The 23817-nt window shown below is 36.9% G+C and overlaps 1 protein-coding gene across 5 annotated transcripts in view; it reads left to right on the top strand.

Annotated features, from left to right (window-relative positions):
* DDAH1 (dimethylarginine dimethylaminohydrolase 1) overlaps positions 1 to 23817 on the top strand; it is a 371445-nt gene that overhangs the window by 110273 nt on the left and 237355 nt on the right. For all 5 annotated transcript variants that reach the window (XM_053693888.1, XM_053693885.1, XM_053693887.1 and 2 more), the window contains one exon: positions 15069 to 15188. In XM_053693888.1, the coding sequence (XP_053549863.1) occupies positions 15150 to 15188 (39 nt within the window). In that variant the 5' untranslated portion in view covers positions 15069 to 15149. The remainder of the gene's footprint in view (positions 1 to 15068; positions 15189 to 23817) is intronic.

Genomic DNA, 23817 nt, shown 5'->3' with positions numbered 1-23817 from the left:
ACCGCTGCACTCCCACCTGGCAAACACTAGTTACATTTTATTAACCCCTAATCTGCCGTCCCTAACATCGCCGACACCTACCTACATTTATTAACCCCTAATCTGCCGCCCCCAACGTTGCCGCCACTATATTAAATGTATTGACTCCTAAACCTAAGTCTAAACCTAACCCTAACAACCCCTAACCACACCTAACTTAAATATAATATAAATAAAACTAAATAAAATTACTACAATTAAATAAATTATTCCTATTTAAAGCTAAATACTTACCTATAAAATAAACCCTAAGATAGCTACAATATAACTAATAGTTAAATTTGTATCTAGCTTAGGATTTATTTTTATTTTGCAGGCAACTTTGTATTTATTTTAACTAGGTATAATAGTTATTAAATAGTTATTAACTATTTAATAACTTTCTAGTTAAAACAAATACAAATTTACCTGTAAAATAAAACCTAACCTAAGTTACAATTACACCTAACACTACACTATAATTAAATAAATTACCTAAACTAACTAAGATTAATTACAATTAAATTAAATAAACTAAAGTACGAAAAAAAAACCCACTAAATTACAGAAAATAATAAAATAATTACAAGAATTTTAAACTAATTACACCTAATCTAATCCCCCTATTAAAAAAAATCCCGCCAAAATAGTAAAAATCCCTACCCTATACTAAATTACAAATAGCCCTTAAAAGGGCCTTTTGCGGGGCATTGCCCCAAAGTAATCAGCTCTTTTACCTGTAAAAAAAAAAATACAATACCCCCCAACCTTAAAACCCACCACCCACACACCCAACCCTACTCTAAAACCCACCCAATTCCCCCTTAATAAAACCTAACACTAACCCCTTGAAGATCACCCTACCTTGAGACGTCTTCACCCCGCTGGGCACAAGTGGTCCTCCAGAGGGGCAGAAGTCTTCATCCGATCCGGGCAGAAGAGGACCTCCAGACGGGCAGAAGTCTTCATCCAGGCGGCATCTTCTATCTTCATCCATCCGGAGCGGAGCGGGTACATGTTCAAGCCAGCCGACGACTCCTGACTAATAAAGGTTCCTTTAAATGACGTCATCCAAGATGGCGTCCCTTGAATTCTGATTGGCTGATAGGATTCTATCAGCCAATCAGAATTAAGGTAGGAAAAATCCTTTTGGCTGATCCAATCAGCCAATAGAATTGAGCTTGCATTCTATTGGCTGATTGGAACAGCCAATAGAATGCGAGCTCAATCCTATTGGCTGATTGGATCAGCCAATAGGATTGAACTTCAATTCTATTGGCTGATTGGATCAGCCAATAGGATCGAACTTCAATTCTATTGGCTGATTGGATCAGCCAATAGGATTTTTCCTACCTTAATTCCGATTGGCTGATAGAATCCTATCAGCCAATCGGAATTCAAGGGACGACGTCTTGGATGACGTCATTTAAAGGATCCACAGAAGAAATCCCCCTTACCTAGTGCACAAACCAGCTCACAAACTCACAAGAGGAGAGGTATGAGACGTTAACAGTCACAAATTCCGTCAAAGAGACACAGTACCTGCTTCCATGACAAGCCCTCTGCGTTTTCTCAGCTGCGGCTTCCAGTCCGGTCCCGGTCTGTCTCCTTCTAAGAAGCTCCTCCTCCCGTTGTCTTGACAACTAGTGTAAACACAGAAGCGTGCCTACCAATCTGAGTACCGCCACAAGCGTGTCCTGCAAACCGCCGCCCACAGACTTACTGATAGTCTGGATAAATGCCAGCAAAAGAAAAAGAAAGGCGAGGCAGGACCATAGTCAAAATTTAAAACGTAACTTTATTGCCTTCACCAATGGATAAAAAATATATGCAGCAGCAAACTATAAAAATAATGATAATGTCAGAGTGAGCTTGGACAGCAGTAGTCTATGAGTAAGGCAGAAGCCGAAACATGTTAGACTACTGCTGTCCAAGCTCACTCTGACATTATCAATATTTTTATATTTTGCTGCTGCATATATTTTTTATCCATTGGTGAAGGCAATAAAGTTATGTTTTAAATTGTGCCTATGGTCCTGCTTCGCCTTTCTTTTTCTTTCGCTGTCATTTAAAGGAACCTTCATTCGTCGGGAGTCGTCGGAAGAAGAGGATGCTCCGCGTCGGCTGGCTTGAAGATGGACCCGCTCCGCTCTGGATGGATGAAGATAGAAGATGCCGCCTGGATGAAGACTTCTGCCCGTCTGGATGTCCTCTTCTGCCCGGATCGGATGAAGACTTCTGCCCCTCTGGAGGACCACTTGTGCCTGGCTGGGTGAAGACGTCTTAAGGTAGGGTGATCTTCAAGGGGTTAGTGTTAGGTTTTATTAAGGGGGGATTTGGTGGGTTTTAGAGTAGGGTTGGGTGTGTGGGTGGTGGGTTTTAATGTTGGGGGAGTATTGTATTTTTTTTTTACAGGTAAAAGAGCTGATTACTTTGGGGCAATGCCCCGCAAAAAGCCCTTTTAAGGGCTATTTGTAATTTAGTATAGGGTAGGGATTTTTATTATTTTGGGGGGCTTTTTTATTAGGGGTATTAGATTAGGTGTAATTAGTTTAAAATTCTTGTAATTATTTTATTATTTTCTGTAATTTAGTGGGTTTTTTTCGTACTTTAGTTTATTTAATTTAATTGTAATTAATTGTAGTTAGTTTAGGTAATTTATTTAATTATAGTGTAGTGTTAAGTATAATTGTAACTTAGGTTAGGATTTATTTTACAGGTATATTTGTATTTATTTTAACTAGGAAGTTATTAAATAGTTAATAACTATTTAATAACTATTGTTCCTAGCTAAAATAAATACAAAGTTGCCTGTAAAATAAAAATAAATCCTAAGCTAGATACAAATGTAACTATTAGTTATATTGTAGCTAGCTTAGGGTTTATTTTATAGGTAAGTATTTAGTTTTAAATAGGAATAATTTAGTTAATGATAGTAATTTTATTTATATGTATTTAAATTATATTTAAGTTAGGGGGTGTTAGGGTTAGACTTAGATTTAGGGGTTAATAACTTTAATATAGTGGCGGTGACGTTGGCAGCGACAGAATAGGGGTTAATAAATGTAGGTAGGTTGCAGTGACATTGGGGGTGGCAGAATAGGGGTTAATAACTATAATGTAGGTGTCGGCGATGTTGGGGGCAGCAGATTAGGGGTTAATAAGTATAATGTAGGTGGCAGCGGTGTCCGGAGCGGCAGATTAGGGGTTAATAATATAATGCAGGTGTTGGCGATGTCGGGGGCGGCAGATTAGGGGTTAATAAGTGTAAGATTAGTGGTGTTTAGACTCGGGGTTCATGTTAGGGTCTTAGGTGTAGACATAAAATGTATTTTCCCATAGGAATCAATGGGGCTGCATTAGAAGCTGAACGCTGCTTTTTTGCAGGTGTTTGGGTTTTTTTGAGCCGGCTCTGCCCCATTGATTCCTTTGGGGAAATCGTGCACGAGCACGTTCAGCCAGCTCACCACTGACTTAAGCAGAGCTGGTATTGAGGTGAGATATGGAGCTAAATTCTGCTCTACGCTCACCTTTTTGCGGCTAACGCAGGGTTTAAAAAAACCTGTAATACCAGCGTTGTCTTAAGTGAGCTGTGAGAAAAAAATGCTTGTTAGCACCGCACCCTTGTTACAGCAAAACTCGTAATCTAGGTGTAAGATTTCAGTAAATAATCTGTATCAGTCCTCAGTCATGCTTTTAATCTCAAGGGCCTATGCTGTTAGGACATATAAGATATCTGTGTTTTCTTTGATGAAATGGAGTCGTCGATGATATAATTTATTTAACAGAGCGAGTTAAAGCATTAATGGTTAACAAATGCGTTTTTGTATTTTATTGTCTTCATTAAATTATCTTTTCCATATAACATATATCACCACATTGTTTTTTTCCATGCAAACAAAAAAATAATTTTGCAAAGCATATAGACCAGTAAATGGAAATAAACTATTCTGGGACTATATAGAGAAGTCAGGGGTCAGAGCTCCTAAAGGTCCTGCATTATTTGGGATGTATCCAGTTTGGGAATGCCATCATTCCATCTCTTACTAAGCTGTCCAATCACACCCTTGCACCCTTTTCTGACTCTATGACAACCCATTCTCCTCTACTCACTGTTCCATGGCGATGAGGGCAATAGTAGGAAGGTATGTTAGATACACTTCCTGCAACCCTTATCATTACCCAGGGCCGGCTCAACCATGGGACCAAGTGGGTCCAATGGACCCAGGAAGCACTTGACAAGGGGCAGCACTTTAGTGACTGAGTCAGTGGCCAGATTAGTAAGAGGGGGTGTAATTGCATTCTAGGACCCAAGCAGCACAATATCTTGAGCCAGCCCTGTCATTACCTCCAGAGGATAAAGAGCTGTCTCATCTGTACCCTCTAAAAATATATTCGAAAAAAACCCTGTAAATTAATTTCTCGTTGTGTTCCTGATTTTATCATGACTCAGATAGAATATGCTGTTTATAACAACTTTACAATTTACTTCTATTGTATAATTTGTTTAATTCTCTATGTATCCTTTGTTGAAGGTGCAGCAATGCACTTCTGGAAGGTAGATACTGATTGGTGGTTGCACATATGCTTTGTGACATTGTCTCATCAGATGTGTTCTGCTAGCTCTCAGTAGTACATTGCTGTTCCTTCAACAGAGGATACAAAGAACATTTGATAATAGAAGTAAAATGGAACATTATTTTAAATGTTATGTTCTATTTGAATCATGAAAGAAAACTTTTGAGTTTTAACAAATGTAAATGTCCCTTTAACATTTCTTGTAAAGTCTGATGGCAATAAACTAAAGTGTTGACATTGATTCTAGCGTCTCTCTGCCTCTAAGTTATAATTACACTTATCCTGAATATCTGCAGACTTCACTTTAGCACCAAAAAACCCTCACACACATCTTGTAATGCTCAGATGGTACAGATTTATTTAACTCTCCTTGCAACAGCAATTTAACATGAACTATCTAGAGGTATTTGAACTATTGGGTATATACAATTAACTAAACCTCTAAGCTGAATAAATGTAAACACAAGTTTGTTTTGTAAGCATCAATTTGGTGCAGGTTATTAACTCCCAAAATGTGCAATAAAACCAGTGCAGTAGTCTGTAATTGAGTCTATTTTATGTCTTTGGCAATTATCAAACAAGACTACACTGGAGGGGGGAGACAGATCGAAATTGGGCAAAGTTACTCAAGAAATACCTTAGTAATTAACGCCTGTAATTGCTTTTATAGATCTTCAGGAAAACTAGATCTATCATTAAGTTCAGGACTTGAGAAATCCCAGAAGCCACAGCTCTGTACTTTTGAGATTGTACTGTATAATCCTATTTCTTCCTTGACTATTTAAAGGGACAGGCTACACTTTAGTCATCTTAAAGTCTTAACTTAGATTAAGCTGCAAATAGCCTCATGCAACCTTTCTATATCATGTAGCAGAAACAGTAAAAAAGTTATTTTAAATTGAATATTGTTTCTGGTCACTTTGAAATGGCTGCCAGGCTCCGCCCACAGATGACATCACAATCTAGGCTGCATAAATTGCTCACTAGTCACAAAAGACTCACAAGTTGTATTCAACAGACTGTCAATGCTATTCAGCAGAGTTCCTAGATGCAGCTTAGATTGTGATGTCATCAGTGGGCGGAGCTTGGCAGCCATTTCAAAGTGGCCAGAAACAATATTTATTTATATACTTTTAAAATAACTTTTTTACTGTTCCTGCTGCATGATATAGAAAGGGGTGCTATATTTGCAGCTTAAATGGACATTAAACCCATACATTTTATTTCGTGATTCAGATAGAGGATGCAATTTTAAACAACATTCCAAGTTAGTTATATTATCTAATTTGCTTAATTCTTTAGATATTCTTTGTTGAAGAAATAGCAATGCACATGGGTGAGCCAATCACACGAGACATCTATGTGCATCCACCAATCAGCAGCTACCAAGCCTATCTAGATATGCTTTTCTACAAAGGATATCAAAAGAATTAAGCAAAATAGATAATAGAAGTAAATTGGAAAGTTGTTTAAAATTGCAAGCTCTTTCTAAATCATGAAAGAAAAAAATATGGGTTTTATGTCCCTTTAATCTAAGGAAAGACTTTAAAGGGACACTGAACCCAATTTTTTTTCTTTTGTGATTCAGAAAGAGCATGCAATTTTAAGGAATTTTCTTATTTACTCCTATTATCAATTTTTCTTCATTCTCTTGCTATCTTTATTTGAAAAAAGAAAGCATCTAAGCTAAGGAGCCAGCCAATTGTTGGTTCAGACCCTGGATAGCACTTTTTTTTATTGGTGGGTGAATTTATCCACCAATCAGCAAGAACAACCCAGGTTGTTCACCAAAAATGGGCCGGCATCTAAACTTACATTCTTTCTTTTCAAATAAAGATACCAAGAGAACGTAGAAAATTTGATAAACGGGGTAAATTAGAAAGTTGCTTAAAATTGCATGCTTTATCTGAATCGCAAAAGAAAAAAATTTGGGTTCAGTGTCCCTTTAAGATGATCAAGATGTAGACTGTCCCTTTAAAGGAGCTACACTAGCCGGGTTACAATATGTTATTGTTTTCCTCCCGTGCCTGCTGCTAACATCAAAGCCATTCTATCATTTTAACCCCTTACAAGTGCTGGTTGGTGAAACGCTACTGTGTGCCGCCATCTTGGAACTTAAGTATTCTTGAACCCTGTGCACAAATCTCGGCCGTTGTTGGCTTTTTGACAGCTGTATCATTGGCTTAGGGTTAACACGAATAATGTGGGAACTTTATATTTTTGCAGCAGCTGCATTTCTCTAAATATATTTTACCCTCATATAGTAGACTTCTAAGGAAGGGGGCGCAATAAAAATCATGTCGGATATCGCTCAAGTGCTAAGCTGAGGGTGCTCTATCTAAGCTGTTAGTTCACAAGTAGTGCAGTTTGTTATGTAGTCTAGGGGAGCTAACATATTCATGTCTGATAGCTCTAAATCCCTTGCATAATAGACTTCTACTTAGGCGTCATACAGTTTAAGTCCTCTTGGATATTGCTTGAGTGCTAAGCAGAGGCTGCTCTAAGCCAAGGGTTTTCAAACCTGTCCTCAGAACTCCCTAACAGACCAGACTTTCAGGATATCTGAACTGAAGCACAGGTGAAATAATCAACTGATTAGTAAACATGGTTATTAATAGACATGTGCATGCGGCAGTAAATGCGTAAGAAGGTGGACACTCACAGCATTTTGCTCGTGGTGGAGCCAAATATCTTCTTGTGAAAGTGCAACACACTAGATTTATTAAAGCTGAGGCAGACAGGGGCGCGTATACGCGCCCCTGTCCGCCTCAGCTCGTCTGTGGTGGGGCAAAATTACCCGCAGGTATTCGCCATTGCACACGATCGCAATTTTGCGCTCGCGTGCAATCCCACCCTCTGCCTGCGCACAGCCAATCAAGCGTGTGCAGGAGCTGTCAATCTCCTCGGTCTGACTAGACCGAGGAGATTGAATTTCGCCACCTTAGAGGTAGAGAAGAGGTTAGGGAAGCGGTGGTCTTGTGACCGCTGCTTGATAAATTACGGTGAGCAAGTTCTTGAGAGAACTTGCAGCCGTAGGGCTTTCATAAATCTAGCCCTAAGTTCTGGATTTGCACAGATACTCATTTTCACAAGAAGTAATCCGGCTTCGAAAAGAGTTGAATGCCGCAGGCGCCCCCCCTCGTAGGCATTTAGCAGCTCATGAAACTGCTGAATGCACGTCTAGTTATTAACCTGCTCTCACCCAAGGTAATCTTGAATATCTGGTCTGTTAGGGGGTCCTGATGACAGGTTTAAATACCCCTGCCCCAAGCTGAGTAGTGAAGTTCTTAATTTGTTCTGTGCTATATTTTTAATAAAAAAATTTACTTCAGGTCTTAAAAAGCACTAAATTTTACAGTGTTATTTTGGATTGTGCTCAAGTGTAATACTTAACTCATTACCTTAACACAATAAGCACCCTAATAGTGCACCCTGTGCTATCTATAAAAAGTATACAGCACTCTAAAAGAGTTTGGGCCACTCACCGAATATGATGTACAATAGCATTTAAATTTAAGCATCAAAAAGTAAGGTCAAAACCATCTTAGCAGTAAAGAGGTTAAATACATTAAAAATATATTTACATACAAAGTTTAAGTCAAAACAAAGGGAACCTAACAGGAAGTGCATATTTATGTACATCTTATACCTAGGTATTTATTGCTAACTGCTTGATAGGGACTATTTGGTACAGATTTTTTCCCCCCAAATATCACAGCAAAGAACATTTTTTAGGACAATGTTCCTTTATATATAGGTGGTTGTAAGTTTAAGCATTTTTATTAGAGCAAAGTTATATTTATATGTAAATAAATACATTTTTTTTCTTATCCGAATTCCATCATTGTTTACTGATGCAGAATAAACATAGCAAACAAAGATGTTTTCATTGGTATATACTGATGATCCCACCCAGTCTGAAGGATTTCTTGACAAGATAAAGCTGTATTATAACCTTTTAACAAAATAACTAATGGCTGGGGGGGGGGGGGGGTGTTTAGAAATATTTAGAATAAAAGCAGAAGTGTCTGGAATTTGGCAGCTGAATATATTTAGGCTGCAGGGAATTCCAGTTGCAGCAATGTGCTGAATTTCACGTTTCCCTTGCAAACTGTATATGTGATGTTACCTAAGCCAAGACTGTAAATCACATCACCAAGGAATGTGGAAGTCAGACGGATGTCACGACATCATGTTAAATGTGACATTTCATGATTTTAAATATCTCTAACATATTTGATATAGCGAATATAAATCTAACTATAAGTATGTAAATGGAGGAAATTTGTTTTAATGATAAAACACAAATTGTGAAGTAATTACACATTTCACAGCTGTCAAATCACACTATGCAACACTGTGACACAGCATTTGAGGTCTTTTCTCCAGATCACACTGAGGATAAATAAAAATTAAGATTACATAAATGTGTTCTTCTTTCATCTCCTAACAGTCTGAAAGTCTACATTTTTATGTAATGTGGTTCTGGAACATTAAAATAACTAAGATATTAGAGAAATAGTTAAATGACCTTGAAAAAAAAAATAGATTTAGCTTCTGTGGAATCAATATATTTTCTAACGTAATATTTAAAAATAGATTTATCAAAACGGAGTACATCAACATTTAAATATAAATAAGTTCCTTATTTATATGGGGATAACCCCTTCTTATTTACACATTAGAGGTTAGAAAACAAATACACTTTTGTTTACAACCTTATTTAATAAAATTGTATGCATTTTTTATGATATGATGATTGTATAATTGAATCTGCTGAAAAAAAAGACCCAAATAGTATTTGTGTGAATTAAAAATTATCTATAGTAGGAGTCAGCTTATTTATAATGGATTGCAGTTTTTTTTCTAATTAGGCACATGCATTATAATGTTTTGGATGCCTCTAAATGCAGAAAAGGTGTCCGCTAATAGTGTTCAGCTCTTTTCGGAGCCGGATTTATTCTTTTTTTCTCTTTTTTTTTATTGGTCATTCAAGAGAAGATACAATGACAATATTAAACAAAACATGCTCAAATACATTCTCATAAGCTTGACACTTATAAGTGGACAATAGTTCAATCCAATTGTGTCAAAACAAAAAAAAAAGAAATAAGCAACATATTTTTAGAGTGAGCCCAAGATAAATGATATAAACAATATATGTAAAAATCAATAACACAATTCACTACTCTGTCTTTTCTTTGAGACCTTATTTTCAACAAGGAAATCATTTATGACATAAAAACAGAACAAAACAAAGCAAAATGCAAAAACAAACAAACGAATAATAAAAAAATAAAAAAAAAAGGGAAAAAAGAAGGTTTATTACTTTTAATGCTGCTAGTATACAAGTTGTCTCCAATGTGTGGGATAGGATTCTGTTAGCACCAGCTGCAAGAAGAGAGGAGAGGAGCGGAAGGGATATAAGATCTGCTTTTGGGTAGGAAGGGGAAGTGATGTCATCACTCTATCCCATTTATTGAGGAAAGTTCTCAGTTTTCCCTCTGTGTAAATCAATGGATTATGTTGGTCTATAATTACTTGATATAACATATTTTGTTGGCGCTCTACAAATAACCGATAATAATAATAATTTTGAGTAAATTCTGCTAGGCCTGGTGGCCTTTTATCCTTCCATTTTCTTAAGATCATTAGTCTGGCCGTGAGGATGGCCGTATTAACTAAAGGTTTATTCTGAATTGCATTCTCTTTAACCAAAAAAAAAAAGATATCTGTCAAGGTTTAGTTTTACAGGTAAAACATATAAGTCCAGTAGGCAACTTGATGCCAAACTTTTTGGAGCTTTGGGGAGGACCAAAATACATGTATGAGGTCTGCTACTGGGGCACTACACTTAGGACATACATTTTTCTCACGCTCACACCAGTTGGCCATCACACTTGGAGTCATCATAGGAGATTTGTTTATTGAGGTGGCTGTTGTATATCTCCTAATAGAGGAGATGCTCTTCCTGAATGCTTCAAACTCTAAATCTTCAAAATCATATAACCACTTTTGACAAAGACACGTCAGATTTGTAAGTGCAACTTGTGCTATTGAAGTTTTATATGTTATGGATATGGAGTGAAACCCCATGCGATAACAGTTAATAATGGGGTCAAGGGATCAAGTGGAATTTTCTCTCACATTTCATTTAGATATTGGGGACATATTTAGCAATGTGTGAGCGGACATGATACGAAGTAGCGTATCATGTCTGCTACACATCTCTGCACGTCGATAAATGCTGACAGCATACACTGTCGGCATTTATCATTGCACCAGCAGTTCTTGTGAACTGCTGGTGCAATGCCGCCCCCTACAGATTTGCGGCCAATCGTCCGCTAGCAGGGAGTGTCAATCAACCCGATCGAATACGTATTCAATCGGGTTGATTTCTGTACGCCACCTCAGAGCAGGCGGACAAGTTATGGAGCAGCGGTCTTTAGAAACAAGGGGCCCCAAGCTCCATACGGACCTGGATAAATATGCCCTATAGTGTCTTATTTGTAAATAGGCAAAGAGTTGTTTTTTATTTAGAGTATATTCCAAAGACAGATAATTAAATGACTGAATGGCCTCCTCTTCCTCGTAATGTGTAATATAATTAGCTTCTGTAAGCCAATCTAAAGCCATTTTAGTCATACATGCCCAGTTATAGAATTTTATGTTTGGGGATGCAAGACCTCCGTCTTCCCTACTATGAGAAAGTTTTGATATCGAGATGCGCGGTTTACCCCTTCCCCACAAAAATCTGGAGCAGGTGAAGTTAAAGTTCTTTATGTCTTTATTATGTAAAAAGATGGGAATATTTTGTAGAAGAAATAATAATTTTGGAAAAATTATCATTTTAATCATATTCACTTTGGCCGACAGGATAAGGGGTAGTCTTGACCATATCCTAAAAGACCCTGAAAAATTCTCCCAGATTGGTGAAAAGTTCTGATAATACCACTCTTCTGGATTTTTAGTTAAAATTATTCCCAAATATTTAATTTTCTTTTCTGCTAGAATAAAGGGATTGTTTAGAAAGCTGTCTTTCCTTTTGATAATCAATAAGATTTCTGATTGTTTAGGTTAATTTTATAGCCTGAAAAGATGCTATACTCAGATATTATATCTAAAAGACGATATATATTTTTTTTTATTACCCATTTAAAATAGATTATCATCTGCATATAATGAAAGAATGAATTTCCTTTTGTCAATCACTACCCCATCCAATTATTTTCTACACCGTACCGCCAGAGGTTCTAATGCAATGTTGAATAATAATGGTGATAGAGGGCAGCCTTATCTGGTTCCCTTTTGTAGGGTTATGCTAGGCGATAGAGTACCATTTATACTTAAAGAGGATATTGGTTTGTCATAGATAAATTTAATAAGATCTAAAAAATTACCTGAGAACCCAATTGTATCTAGCGTAGTGAACAAATGATCCCAGGTAATTGAATCAAATACCTTTTTTCGCGTCTACAGTGAGTAAGGGGAAGTCATTCTGTTTAGTTTTTGATCTATTACCAATCATGGAAGTTCTACCGGTCATGAATCCTGTCTGATCAGGGTGAATTATGTCCCCCAATATTTTCTTCAGTCTATTTGAGATAATGTTTGTTAATAACTTGTAATCAGAGTTAAGAAGAGAGATGGGACGATATGAATCCATCAATTCAGCATCTCTGTCTTTTTTAATATCAATACAATATTTGATGCAGAGAAATATCTTGTTGGTTTGTTATGTAGAACGAAATAACTGTTAAATAGAGGTTTTCAATATTGGGGTAATCTGTAATTCTAAGATTTTATAAAATTCCGGGGGATCTGATCTGGGCTGGGTGCCTTACCATTAGCTAGCTTATGTATTGCATTTGAAATTTCTTCAGCTGTAATTTCTTTATTTAGAGAATTTATTTGTTCCTCTGAAATTTTAGTTTGGAGAATCTTTTCCCAAAACTCCTTCTTGCTCTTTTTATTGACCTCTTCTGCTGAATATAGATTTTGATAAAATACATGAAACTGAGATAAAATATCTTGTGGTGAGGTGTACCTAGTCCCCCTAGATGAGATCGCTCCTATATAGTTTTTCTTTCTCCTGCTTCTAGCTAGATTGGCTAAATATTTAGAAGATTTAGGTTTTTTAAGATCAGATTGTATTGATTGTTGATTTAAAAAAGTCTCTCTTGGCTTTATTCTTGGTATCTGAAACTTCTGAATGCCCATGCCCACTTCTAATCAAATGGATTAAACCTACTAAAAGGAACACTAAATTCAAAATTACTTTTGTAAGGTTCATATAGTGCATGAAATTTTAACAAACGTTCCAGTTTACTACAATTACCAAATTGTGATCATATTTTATATAGGCGCGCTTTCTGAGGCATCAACTCCTTCTCAGTATATGGAAATTATCACAGTATAATTATATCTATATAGACCACTGCAAAATTATCAGTTTCTCTGGCTTTACTATTTATGGGTATGTGTTTGAGTAAAATTAACAATTTTGTTTTATTCTCTAAACTACTGACCACATTTCTCCCAAAAAAATGACAACTGGTCAAAACAGCAAAAAAGGTCTGTTTTCAGACCTTGAATAATGCAAAGAAAATAAGTTCATATTCATTTTAAACAACACAATAGTAATGTTTTAACAAGAGTTCAAAAATCAATATTTGGAGTAATAACCCTGATTATCAATCACCGCTTTCATACGTCTTGGCTGCTCTCCACCAGTCTCTCACATTGCTGTTCGGTGACTTTATGCCACTCCTGGTGCAAAAATTCAAGCAGCTCAGCTTTGTTATGATGACTTGTGACCATCCATCTTCCTCTTGATCACATCCCAGAGGTTTTTAAGGGGCTTTTGGTCTGGAGATTGGGCGGGCCATGACAGTGTTTTGATCTGGTGGTCCACCATCCATACCTTGATTGACCTGACTGTGTGGCATGGATCATTTTCCTGTTGGAAAACCAATCCTCAGAGTCGAGGAACATTGTCAGAGCATATGGAAGCAAGTTTTCTTCCAGGACAACCTTGTACATGACTTGATTCATGCGTCCTTCACAAAGATACATTTGCCCGATTCTAGGTCATTTTCTATGATGAGTCATCTAATGGTTAGAAGGAGACCTGGTAAGGCCTACAAGTCACAGTGTCTTTAACCCACTGTAAAATTAGGTGGAGGGTCGGTGATGATCTGGGGTTACTTCAGCAAGGCTGGAATCTGGCAGATGATTGAGGGCAATTGCCTGAATCTATAGAGCCAAAGTTCTGTAAAATTAACTATTGTATGTGTTTTAGGCAGAGCCACAGCTGAGCTTTATCTTAATGTAGATTATAAAATGTCCTGTCATAATTATTGTCTCAATCATAGGATAGAACAAATACAGACGCCAACACAGTCTCTCAACATCTTTTTATCCTCTATTTTTCTGCTTTATGTTACTTTGGTTTCTGTTTATTGATCTGGTGGGAAATGCGAAATGACAAACAATGGCATAAATATATCTTTCAAGAGATGCATTGTTGAAGAGTTATAAAAAAGCAATAATATTATTTATTTATTATTGCAGCATTATTTGAACTTATCTTGTAACTCATGTGATTATTTAAGTCTGGGGTAAGTAACAAAGTACTGCTCTCATGCGATTGGTTTCAAGAGAGCAGGGGCGCATCATCGTAAGCGCATCTGTTTAGAATATTCTAGAAAGTCCCTTTAAAGAGACACTCAAGTCAAACTTAAACTTTCATGATTCAGAGAGAACAGCAACTTTTTAATTTACTTCCATTAACACAATGTGCACAGTCTTTTTATATTTACACTTTTTGAGTCATCAGCTGCTACTGAGCATGTGCAAGAAGTCACAGAATATACGTATGTGCATTTGTGATTGGCTGATGGCTGTCACATGATACAGTGAGAGTGGAAAAAGACATAGCTCTGAAATTTGTCAGAAAAAATCTACTACTCATTCGAAGTTCAGACTAAGGGCTATTGCATTGCCTTTGTATCATGCAGTTGTTGTTTATGCAAGTCAGTTGTATTTAGAGGTCCTTTAAAGGGACATTGCACTCTAGATTTTTCTTTTATGATTCAGACAAAACATACAATTTTTAAAAAACCTTTATATTATCAAATTTGCTTCGTTCACATGATATTCTTTGTTGAAGAGATACCTAGGTAGGTTTCTGGAACACTACATGGCAGGAAATAGTGCTGTCATCTAGTGCTCTTGCAAATGAATACCATTCTTGAAAAACTTCTGCCATATAGTGCTTCAGACTCGTGTATGCTTAATAGCTTAATCCCTGCTTTTCAACAAAAGATACCACAAAGAACAAAGAAAATTTGATAATAGAAGTAAATTAGAAAGTTGTTTAAAATGACATAATTGAAAATACGTGGGTTACAGGTCCCTTAAAACTGTAGACGTAAAATAATATATTTTAAAATATTTCTGTATTTTGACAGCCTATGGAAACGCTATCCTCAGAGTTGTATAACAGAGGGATGAATCGCCTGCACCAAAGAACATAACTTGGAGATCATCTGATGTTTAAGGCCAATAAATGCCACACAAAAAAATTAAAAGTAAGTGTTCATAAACATCTAACTTTATTTCAGATTTATGATGTAGTGTAAAATGATAATGTCTGACTGTGGTAAGGATCTATGCAGGTTTAGAAGATTTACTATGAATTTATATACGTAGATGTAAGGTATTGGAAACGTTTTATGATTCCATACAAAAATAATTAAACAGGTAATGTATTCGCAGTTTAAAGGGATAGAAAAGTCAAAATTAAACTTTCATGATTCAGATAGGGCCCGTCATTTGTAACAACTTTTTAATTTACTTTTATCATCAAATTTGATTTGTTCTCTTGCTATTCTTAGTTGAAAGTTAAACCTTAGGTAGGCTCATATGCTAATTTCTAAGCCCTTGAAGGCCGCCTCTGCATTTGACAGTTTTTCACAACTAGAGGCCGTTAGTTCATGTGTTTCATATAGATAACATTGTGCTCATGCACGTGAAGTTATTTAAGAGTCAGCACTAATTGCCTGAAATGCATGTCTGTCAAAAGATCTGAGATAAGGAGGCAGTCTGCAGATGCTTAGATACAAGGTAATTACAGAGGTAAAAAGTATATTTCTATAACAGGGATAATCTATCTTTTTAAACAATAACATTTTGGATGTTTACTATCTCTTTAAATTATGACTTTGCTTATTAGAGGACACACACACACACATATATATATATATATATATATATATATATATATATATATATATATATATATAGTGGGGCAAAAAAGTATTTAGTCAGCCACCATCATAGGTATACCTCAACTATGAGAGACAAAATGTGGAAACAAATCCAGACAATCACATTGTCTTATTTGGAAAGAATTTATTTGCAAATTATGGTGGAAAGTAAGTATTTGGTCAATATCAAAAGTTAATCTCAATACTTTGTTATATATCCTTTGTTGGCAATGACAGAGGTCAAACGTTTTCTGTAAGTCTTCACAAGGTTGTCACACACTGTTGCTGGTATGTTGGCCCATTCCTGCATGCAGATCTCCTCTAGAGCAGTGATGTTTTGGGGCTGTCGCTGGGCAATACGGACTTTCAACTCCCTCCAAAGGTTTTCTATGGGGTTGAGATCTGGAGACTGGCTAGGCCACTCCAGGACCTTGAAATGCTTCTTACAAAGCCACTCCTTCATTGCCTGGGTGGTGTGTTTGGGATCATTGTCATGCTGAAAGACCCAGCCACGTTTCATCTTCAATGCCCTTGCTGATGGAAGGAGGTTTGCACTCAAAATCTCATGATACATGGCCCCATTCATTCTTTCATGTACACGGATCAGTCGTCCTGTTCCCTTTGCAGAGAAACAGCCCCAAAGCATGATGTTGCCACCCCCATGCTTCACAGTAGGTATGGTGCTCTTTGGTTGCAACTCAGCATTCTCTCTCCTCCAAACATGACAAGTTGTGTTTCTACCAAACAGTTCTACTTTGGTTTCATCTGACCATATGACATTCTCCCAATCTGCTTCTGGATCATCCAAATGCTCTCTAGCATACTTCAGATGGGCCCGGACATGTACTGGCTTAAGCAGGGGGACACGTCTGGCACTGCAGGATCTGAGTCCCTGGCGGCATAGTGTGTTACTGATGATAGCCTTTGTCACGTTGGTCCCAGCTCAGGTCATTCACTAGGTCCCCCTGTGTGGTTGTGGGATGTTTGCTCACCGTTCTTGTGATCATTTTGACCCCACGGGGTGAGATCTTGCGTGGAGCCCCAGATCGAGGGAGATTATCAGTGGTCTTGTATGTCTTCCATTTTCTAATTATTGTTCCCACAGTTGATTTCTTCACACCAAGCTGCTTGCCTATTGCAGATTCAGTCTTCCCAGCCTGGTGCAGGTCTACAATTTTGTTTCTGGTGTCCTTCGACAGCTCTTTGGTCTTCACCATAGTGGAGTTTGGAGTGTGACTGTTTGAGGTTGTGGACAGGTGTCTTTTATACTGATAACAAGTTCAAACAGGTGCCATTAATACAGGTAATGAGTGGAGAATAGAGGAGCCTCTTAAAGAAAAAGATACAGGTCTGTGAGAGCCAGAAATCTTGCTTGTTTGTAGGTGACCAAATACTTATTTTCCACCATAATTTGCAAATAAATTCTTTCCAAATCAGACAATGTGATTGTCTTTATTTGTTTCCACATTTTGTCTCTCATAGTTGAGGTATAACTATGATGAAAATTACAGGCCTCTCTCATCTTCTTAAGTGGGAGAACTTGCACAATTGGTGGCTGACTAAATACTTTTTTGCCCCACTGTATATACACAGTATGCATACATATATATAGTTAACACATATATGCCTTTAAGAGTATTGCCTTTAATAAATAAGTTACTCTGTTTCACTATGTCTGTTTGTTCCTGTAGCAGCGTTCTTATCTAGAAGGGAGGCCGCATTCCAATGAGAGGCAGTACTGTAAAAATTTTCTTTTGTTTTAGAACACAATTATTTTGCTACAAGTTTACTGCAAAATAATATGATTAACATAAGATATTAGACACGCCTGCTGAACTGTACTTTAATTGGTAGAATTGATGTGAGGGGGCAACTTAGAAAGAGCACCTATGACTATGCTGCTGTGTGGTTTCCATTGAGTGATGGTGCTGTATCTAGCTGGATGTTCCTGTCCACCCTTGTACACTGATATTAATGCTTTATTCGAAACCTGTAGATAAGTAATGTGTTTATAGTTTAATCTCTGCCTTGCTTATACGCTGACTACTGATTTATGTTAATGCAATAAGTCCATAATAAACACTGTTATGATTATACTGAATCCTTGTGTGCCATGTCATATTCCCTTTTTCAGTAGTATTGAGAGACCTAATTTGCGCCACCAAACACCAGGACATAACAATAGATATATAGGGGCTGATTTACTATATAGCATATGCTGCAGTTTCCGTGCGAGCCTTCGGGCTCATCGGAAACAAGAGTCCTAAGACCACTGCTCCTTAACTCGTCTTCCACCTCTGAGGTGGCGGACAGCAATCATCCCGATCGGATACCTGGACAATAAATATTGCATAATAGTAAAACACATATTATATTAAAAAGTACAACTAAATATAGTGATCGACGTGTTGTAACCAAACTCTTAAAGGGATTTGGACCAAGAAAGTAATAAACAGGAGCCAGGTATGCTTTAACACAGCTTTATATGTAAGTGTTTTAAAATTTTAGATAGTCTCAGTTTAAGATGTAATATCTACTTATTAATAGAAAAAATACCATAAAATGAAGTCCCTACACCAAATCTCTTACATTACAAGACAGTAGCTAAACCGCCAATCTATCCTACCTCGTGATAATTTTTGTGCCAATTTATTAAGGATTGCACTTAAAGTGATAGTAAATCCTAGCGTTTGTGAAAAACGCTGGAATTTACCAGTGCTACAAATAAAGGGGACTTACAGTCATAAAGTTACTTTATTTGTCTGCTGCGTTTGCCACGCTGAGCACCTCAGACAGCCCACGGCAGAATGCTATTTTTCAGTGAGGTGACGTTTCCAACTCTTAGCCAATAGCCGTGTGGGTCAGTTGGCATTATGCAGGATAGCTAGCACACTATTGGCTAAAATCACCTCAGTGATAAAATAGCGTTCTTCCGTGGGCGGCCTGAGGCGCTCAGCGCAGCAAACGCTTTAGACAAATAAAGGAACTTTCAGCATGAAGTATTTTATTCTTCAGGCCTGAGATCCCCTTTATTTGCAGCACTGGTAAATCCTAGTGCTCAAAAATCCTAGGATTTACTATTACTTTAAAATTCTAGTAATTTGGTGCATCGTATACAAATGAATTATCAATGCAAATTATAATTATTATATAAAATGTAACAATGTGATACATTAAACATTTCGGAAACTAATAAACAGGTCAGTATGATTTTCTTTTTTTCCAAAAAATACATATTTTGCCCTAAAAATCCACATCCATCTTAAAATTCATCATATTGTCTTTAAGGGACATTAAACACAAATTGTAAGCTGCATAGCAATGTACCTTTATATCTGAGAAGAATTTTGCAATGAATAATGCAGCTTTATTTTGTCAAATGAGCATTTTGCTTTATGTTTGTTCTTTTCACTGATTTCCAAGTCCCCAGAACAAAAACACCCTTACTAACCAATCAGAAACTACTACGCAGATATAGCATGAACTCTGTTTGCACAGAAGGAAAGAGACTGGGTAGCCTGCCCTCTTCTATTCCCTTAAAGTGGTTTAGCAGTGATTCCGCTTATTTACTCAATAATATATATATTGAGCAAACAGACATATATTCCTTTCTAATCTCCAATAGCTAAATATATATATATTTATATATTCACAATCACATAATATTCACACCTAAACTACTTAAAGATAGATTACGAGTGGCGCACTATTATTCGCTCCTTCTCGTGTATTATCTCTGCTAGACGGAGATAGAGCGCGTATTACAAGTGCTAGCCCGATGCACACAGAAAGAAGATGTCCGAATATCATAATGCATTAATGTATTCCTCCATAAATGCAGCTGTAGAAAAAAACAACAACACCCGATCGTGTTTTCTCAAGTGCACTAACCTGACATGAAATATTAATATTTCACATTACAATGTTCTTTACATAGCAGAATATGTTCAATTTATTTATAAATACACACACATATATATATACACATCTCTCTGTATGTGTGTGTATATATATATATATATATATATATATATATATATATATATATATATATATATATATATACAGGGAGTGCAGAATTATTAGGCAAATGAGTATTTTGACCACATCATCCTCTTTATGCATGTTGTCTTACTCCAAGCTGTATAGGCTCGAAAGCCTACTACCAATTAAGCATATTAGGTGATGTGCATCTCTGTAATGAGAAGGGGTGTGGTCTAATTACATCAACACCCTATATCAGGTGTGCATAATTATTAGGCAACTTCCTTTCCTTTGGCAAAATGGGTCAAAAGAAGGACTTGACACGCTCAGAAAAGTACAAAATAGTGAGATATCTTGCAGAGGGATGCAGCACTCTTAAAATTGCAAAGCTTCTGAAGTGTGATCATCGAACAATCAAGCGTTTCATTCAAAATAGTCAACAGGGTCGCAAGAAGCGTGTGGAAAAACCAAGGCGCAAAATAATTGCCCATGAACTGAGAAAAGTCAAGCGTGCAGCTGCCAAGATGCCACTTGCCACCAGTTTGGCCATATTTCAGAGCTGCAACATCACTGGAGTGCCCAAAAGCACAAGGTGTGCAATACTCAGAGACATGGCCAAGGTAAGAAAGGCTGAAAGACGACCACCACTGAACAAGACACACAAGCTGAAACGTCAAGACTGGGCCAAGAAATATCTCAAGACTAATTTTTCTAAGGTTTTATGGACTGATGAAATGAGAGTGAGTCTTGATGGGCCAGATGGATGGGCCCGTGGCTGGATTGGTAAAGGGCAGAGAGCTCCAGTCCGACTCAGACGCCAGCAAGGTGGAGGTGGAGTACTAGTTTGGGCTGGTATCATCAAAGATGAGCTTGTGGGGCCTTTTCGGGTTGAGGATGGAGTCAAGCTCAACTCCCAGTCCTACTGCCAGTTTCTGGAAGACACCTTCTTCAAGCAGTGGTACAGGAAGAAGTCTGCATCCTTCAAGAAAAACATGATTTTCATGCAGGACAATGCTCCATCACACGCGTCCAAGTACTCCACAGCGTGGCTGGCAAGAAAGGGTATAAAAGAAGAAAATCTAATGACATGGCCTCCTTGTTCACCTGATCTGAACCCCATTGAGAACCTGTGGTCCTTCATCAAATGTGAGATTTACAAGGAGGGAAAACAGTACACCTCTCTGAACAGTGTCTGGGAGGCTGTGGTTGCTGCTGCACGCAATGTTGATGGTGAACAGATCAAAACACTGACAGAATCCATGGATGGCAGGCTTTTGAGTGTCCTTGCAAAGAAAGGTGGCTATATTGGTCACTGATTTGTTTTTGTTTTTGAATGTCAGAAATGTATATTTGTGAATGTTGAGATGTTATATTGGTTTCACTGGTAAAAATAAATAATTGAAATGGATATATATTTGTTTTTTGTTAAGTTGCCTAATAATTATGCACAGTAATAGTCACCTGCACACACAGATATCCCCCTAAAATAGCTATAACTAAAAACAAACTAAAAACTACTTCCAAAACTATTCAGCTTTGATATTAATGAGTTTTTTGGGTTCATTGAGAACATGGTTGTTGTTCAATAATAAAATTAATCCTCAAAAATACAACTTGCCTAATAATTCTGCACTCCCTGTATGTGTATATATATATATATATATATATATATATATATATATATCATGCACAGTCTTTAGGACAGAGTCTTAAAAGGGTGCTCATACAATGCACTTAGCACACGCTTGGCACACACAGCCTTAAATGGTACACACACAAACACATCCTTAAAGGAACAGCTCATAGATTTAAAAGGGCTGACACACTGACACAGTGCACACAACTTTAAAGCACACCCAAAACCACAGGAACCAACCATAGCATGCATAAACAAACACATCACACAACGCTTTAAAGAGACAGTTCATCCCTCAAGTATTAAAGCTACAGGCGCACAAACACACACAGTCTTAAAAATCCACACTACATGCAAGTATACACAAACACAGTACACACAGCCTTAAAAGAGTAGCTTTTAAAGAGACAGATCATACCAAACACAGACTCAAAGGGGCAGTTCACAATATGCATGAAAACACAACACACACACACACACAGTCTTAAAGGAACAGCTCACACCATGCACACACAGTCCTTAAAGGGACATAATACTCAGATGCTAAATCATTTGAAACTGATGCAGTATAACTGTAAAAAGCTGACAGGAAAATATCACCTGAGCATCTCTATGTAAAAAAGGAAGATTTTTTTACCTCTAAAATTTCCTCAGCACAGCAGAGTAAGTTCTGTGTAACAAGTTATACTTCAGCTGCTGTCCAGCTGCAGGTAAAAAAAATAAATAAATAAGAAAAGAACAGCAGCCAATCAGCATCAACAGTGCTGAGGTCATGAACTCTTTTACTGTGATCTCATGAGATTTCACTTAACTTTAATGAGATTTCATAGTAAACTTCCTTAAACTGAATAGGGAAATAACATGAGTGTGCATGAAGCTTGCTCCCTTGCCTGTCCCGGGACAGACATACTGATTTGCTGTTTAAAGTCCTTTGCAATGGGGTTTGAATACTTAGGAAATTTTGAGGTAAAATATCTTTCTTTTTTACATAGAGATGTTTAGGTGATATTTTCTAGTCAGCTTTTTACAGCTATGCTGCATGTTTCAACATTTAGGTATCATGGCCCTTTAAGGTGCAATCACACACAAACATAACCCACACAGCCTTAAATGGATTGAGACAGGCTACATGCACATCAAATACAGTCCTAAAGGAACAAAGCACAGCTCTCAAACAATGCACAAAACCTGTAAGTCTTAAAGCAGCAGCTCAAAGCATGTACAAAAACAGCCTTAAAGGGACATTAAACCCAATTTTTTTCTTTCGTGGTTTAGAAAGGGCATGCAATTTTTTTTTTTTTTTTTTTTTTTTAAATATTTATTTATAACCAACAATGAATACAATATCCATATCGGCAAAAAAAAAAAACAAGAGATATTTCAGTTTGTCATACATGTTATGATAACAGAGAAGAAAAGAAAACGAGAAACAATATCAACCAAACATGAAGTATATATTATAATTCATATATACAATAGATTAACCTGAATTATCCACCTATTTGGTCATTACTCATTGTTGGTGTTTTTTTTATTTTATTTAAATTAAAACAAAACAAAACAAAAACAACCCGAGAGAAGAAAAAGAAAGAAAAAAAAAAAAAAAAAAAAAAAAAAAAAAAAGAAAAAAAAAGGGGGGGGGGGGAAAGGGAAGGTGGCCATCTCTCATTCATCTCGCCCAGCTACCAGATGCCTAGTAAGATTAGTTCAGAATTTTGAAATGGGAAGATCATATATTCTTTTTCATTTTCAGGGAGTGATTTAATATATACTGCCCATTTATTGAAAAAATTCCTTATGTCCTCTTCATTGTCTATGTCTGTATCTTTTTGTTCTAATAAGCATTGTTTTTTTAGACAGTTTTGGATTTCGCATACGCTGGGCGCTGAGCGCGTTTTCCATTTTTTACAAATTAAGTATCTAGTGGCTAATATCGAGACAGAGATCAAGTTATCATTGGGGTGGCGTTCAGTTAGATTATCGTTACATAATATAATTTGATATAGAGTAAGAGTTACAGGGGGAATTTTCAGCACCTTATTCAACCAATATTCAAGCTTGCACCAAGTATTTCTTACTTTTGGACAGAACCAAAGCATGTGTTCTAAGTTGGCTGCCGGGAATGAGCATTTGGGGCATTTATCAAAGCCTGAGTTGTGAACCCTGCGACCCGTTTCCGGAGTAAAATATGCCCTATGAAGAATTTTAATATGTGCTTCCCGCCAAGTAGCTGAGAGAGTTGTTTTTTTCACTTTGCTTATAGAATGTTGCACTATTTTTGAGTCTACCCTATTTTGTTCTGACAGTGAAGTCCATGTTAGAGCAAGTCTT

Source organism: Bombina bombina, chromosome 10, assembly GCF_027579735.1.
Source record: "Bombina bombina isolate aBomBom1 chromosome 10, aBomBom1.pri, whole genome shotgun sequence".
Lineage (NCBI taxonomy): Eukaryota > Metazoa > Chordata > Amphibia > Anura > Bombinatoridae > Bombina > Bombina bombina.
This window is presented reverse-complemented; position numbering and strand designations above follow the sequence as displayed.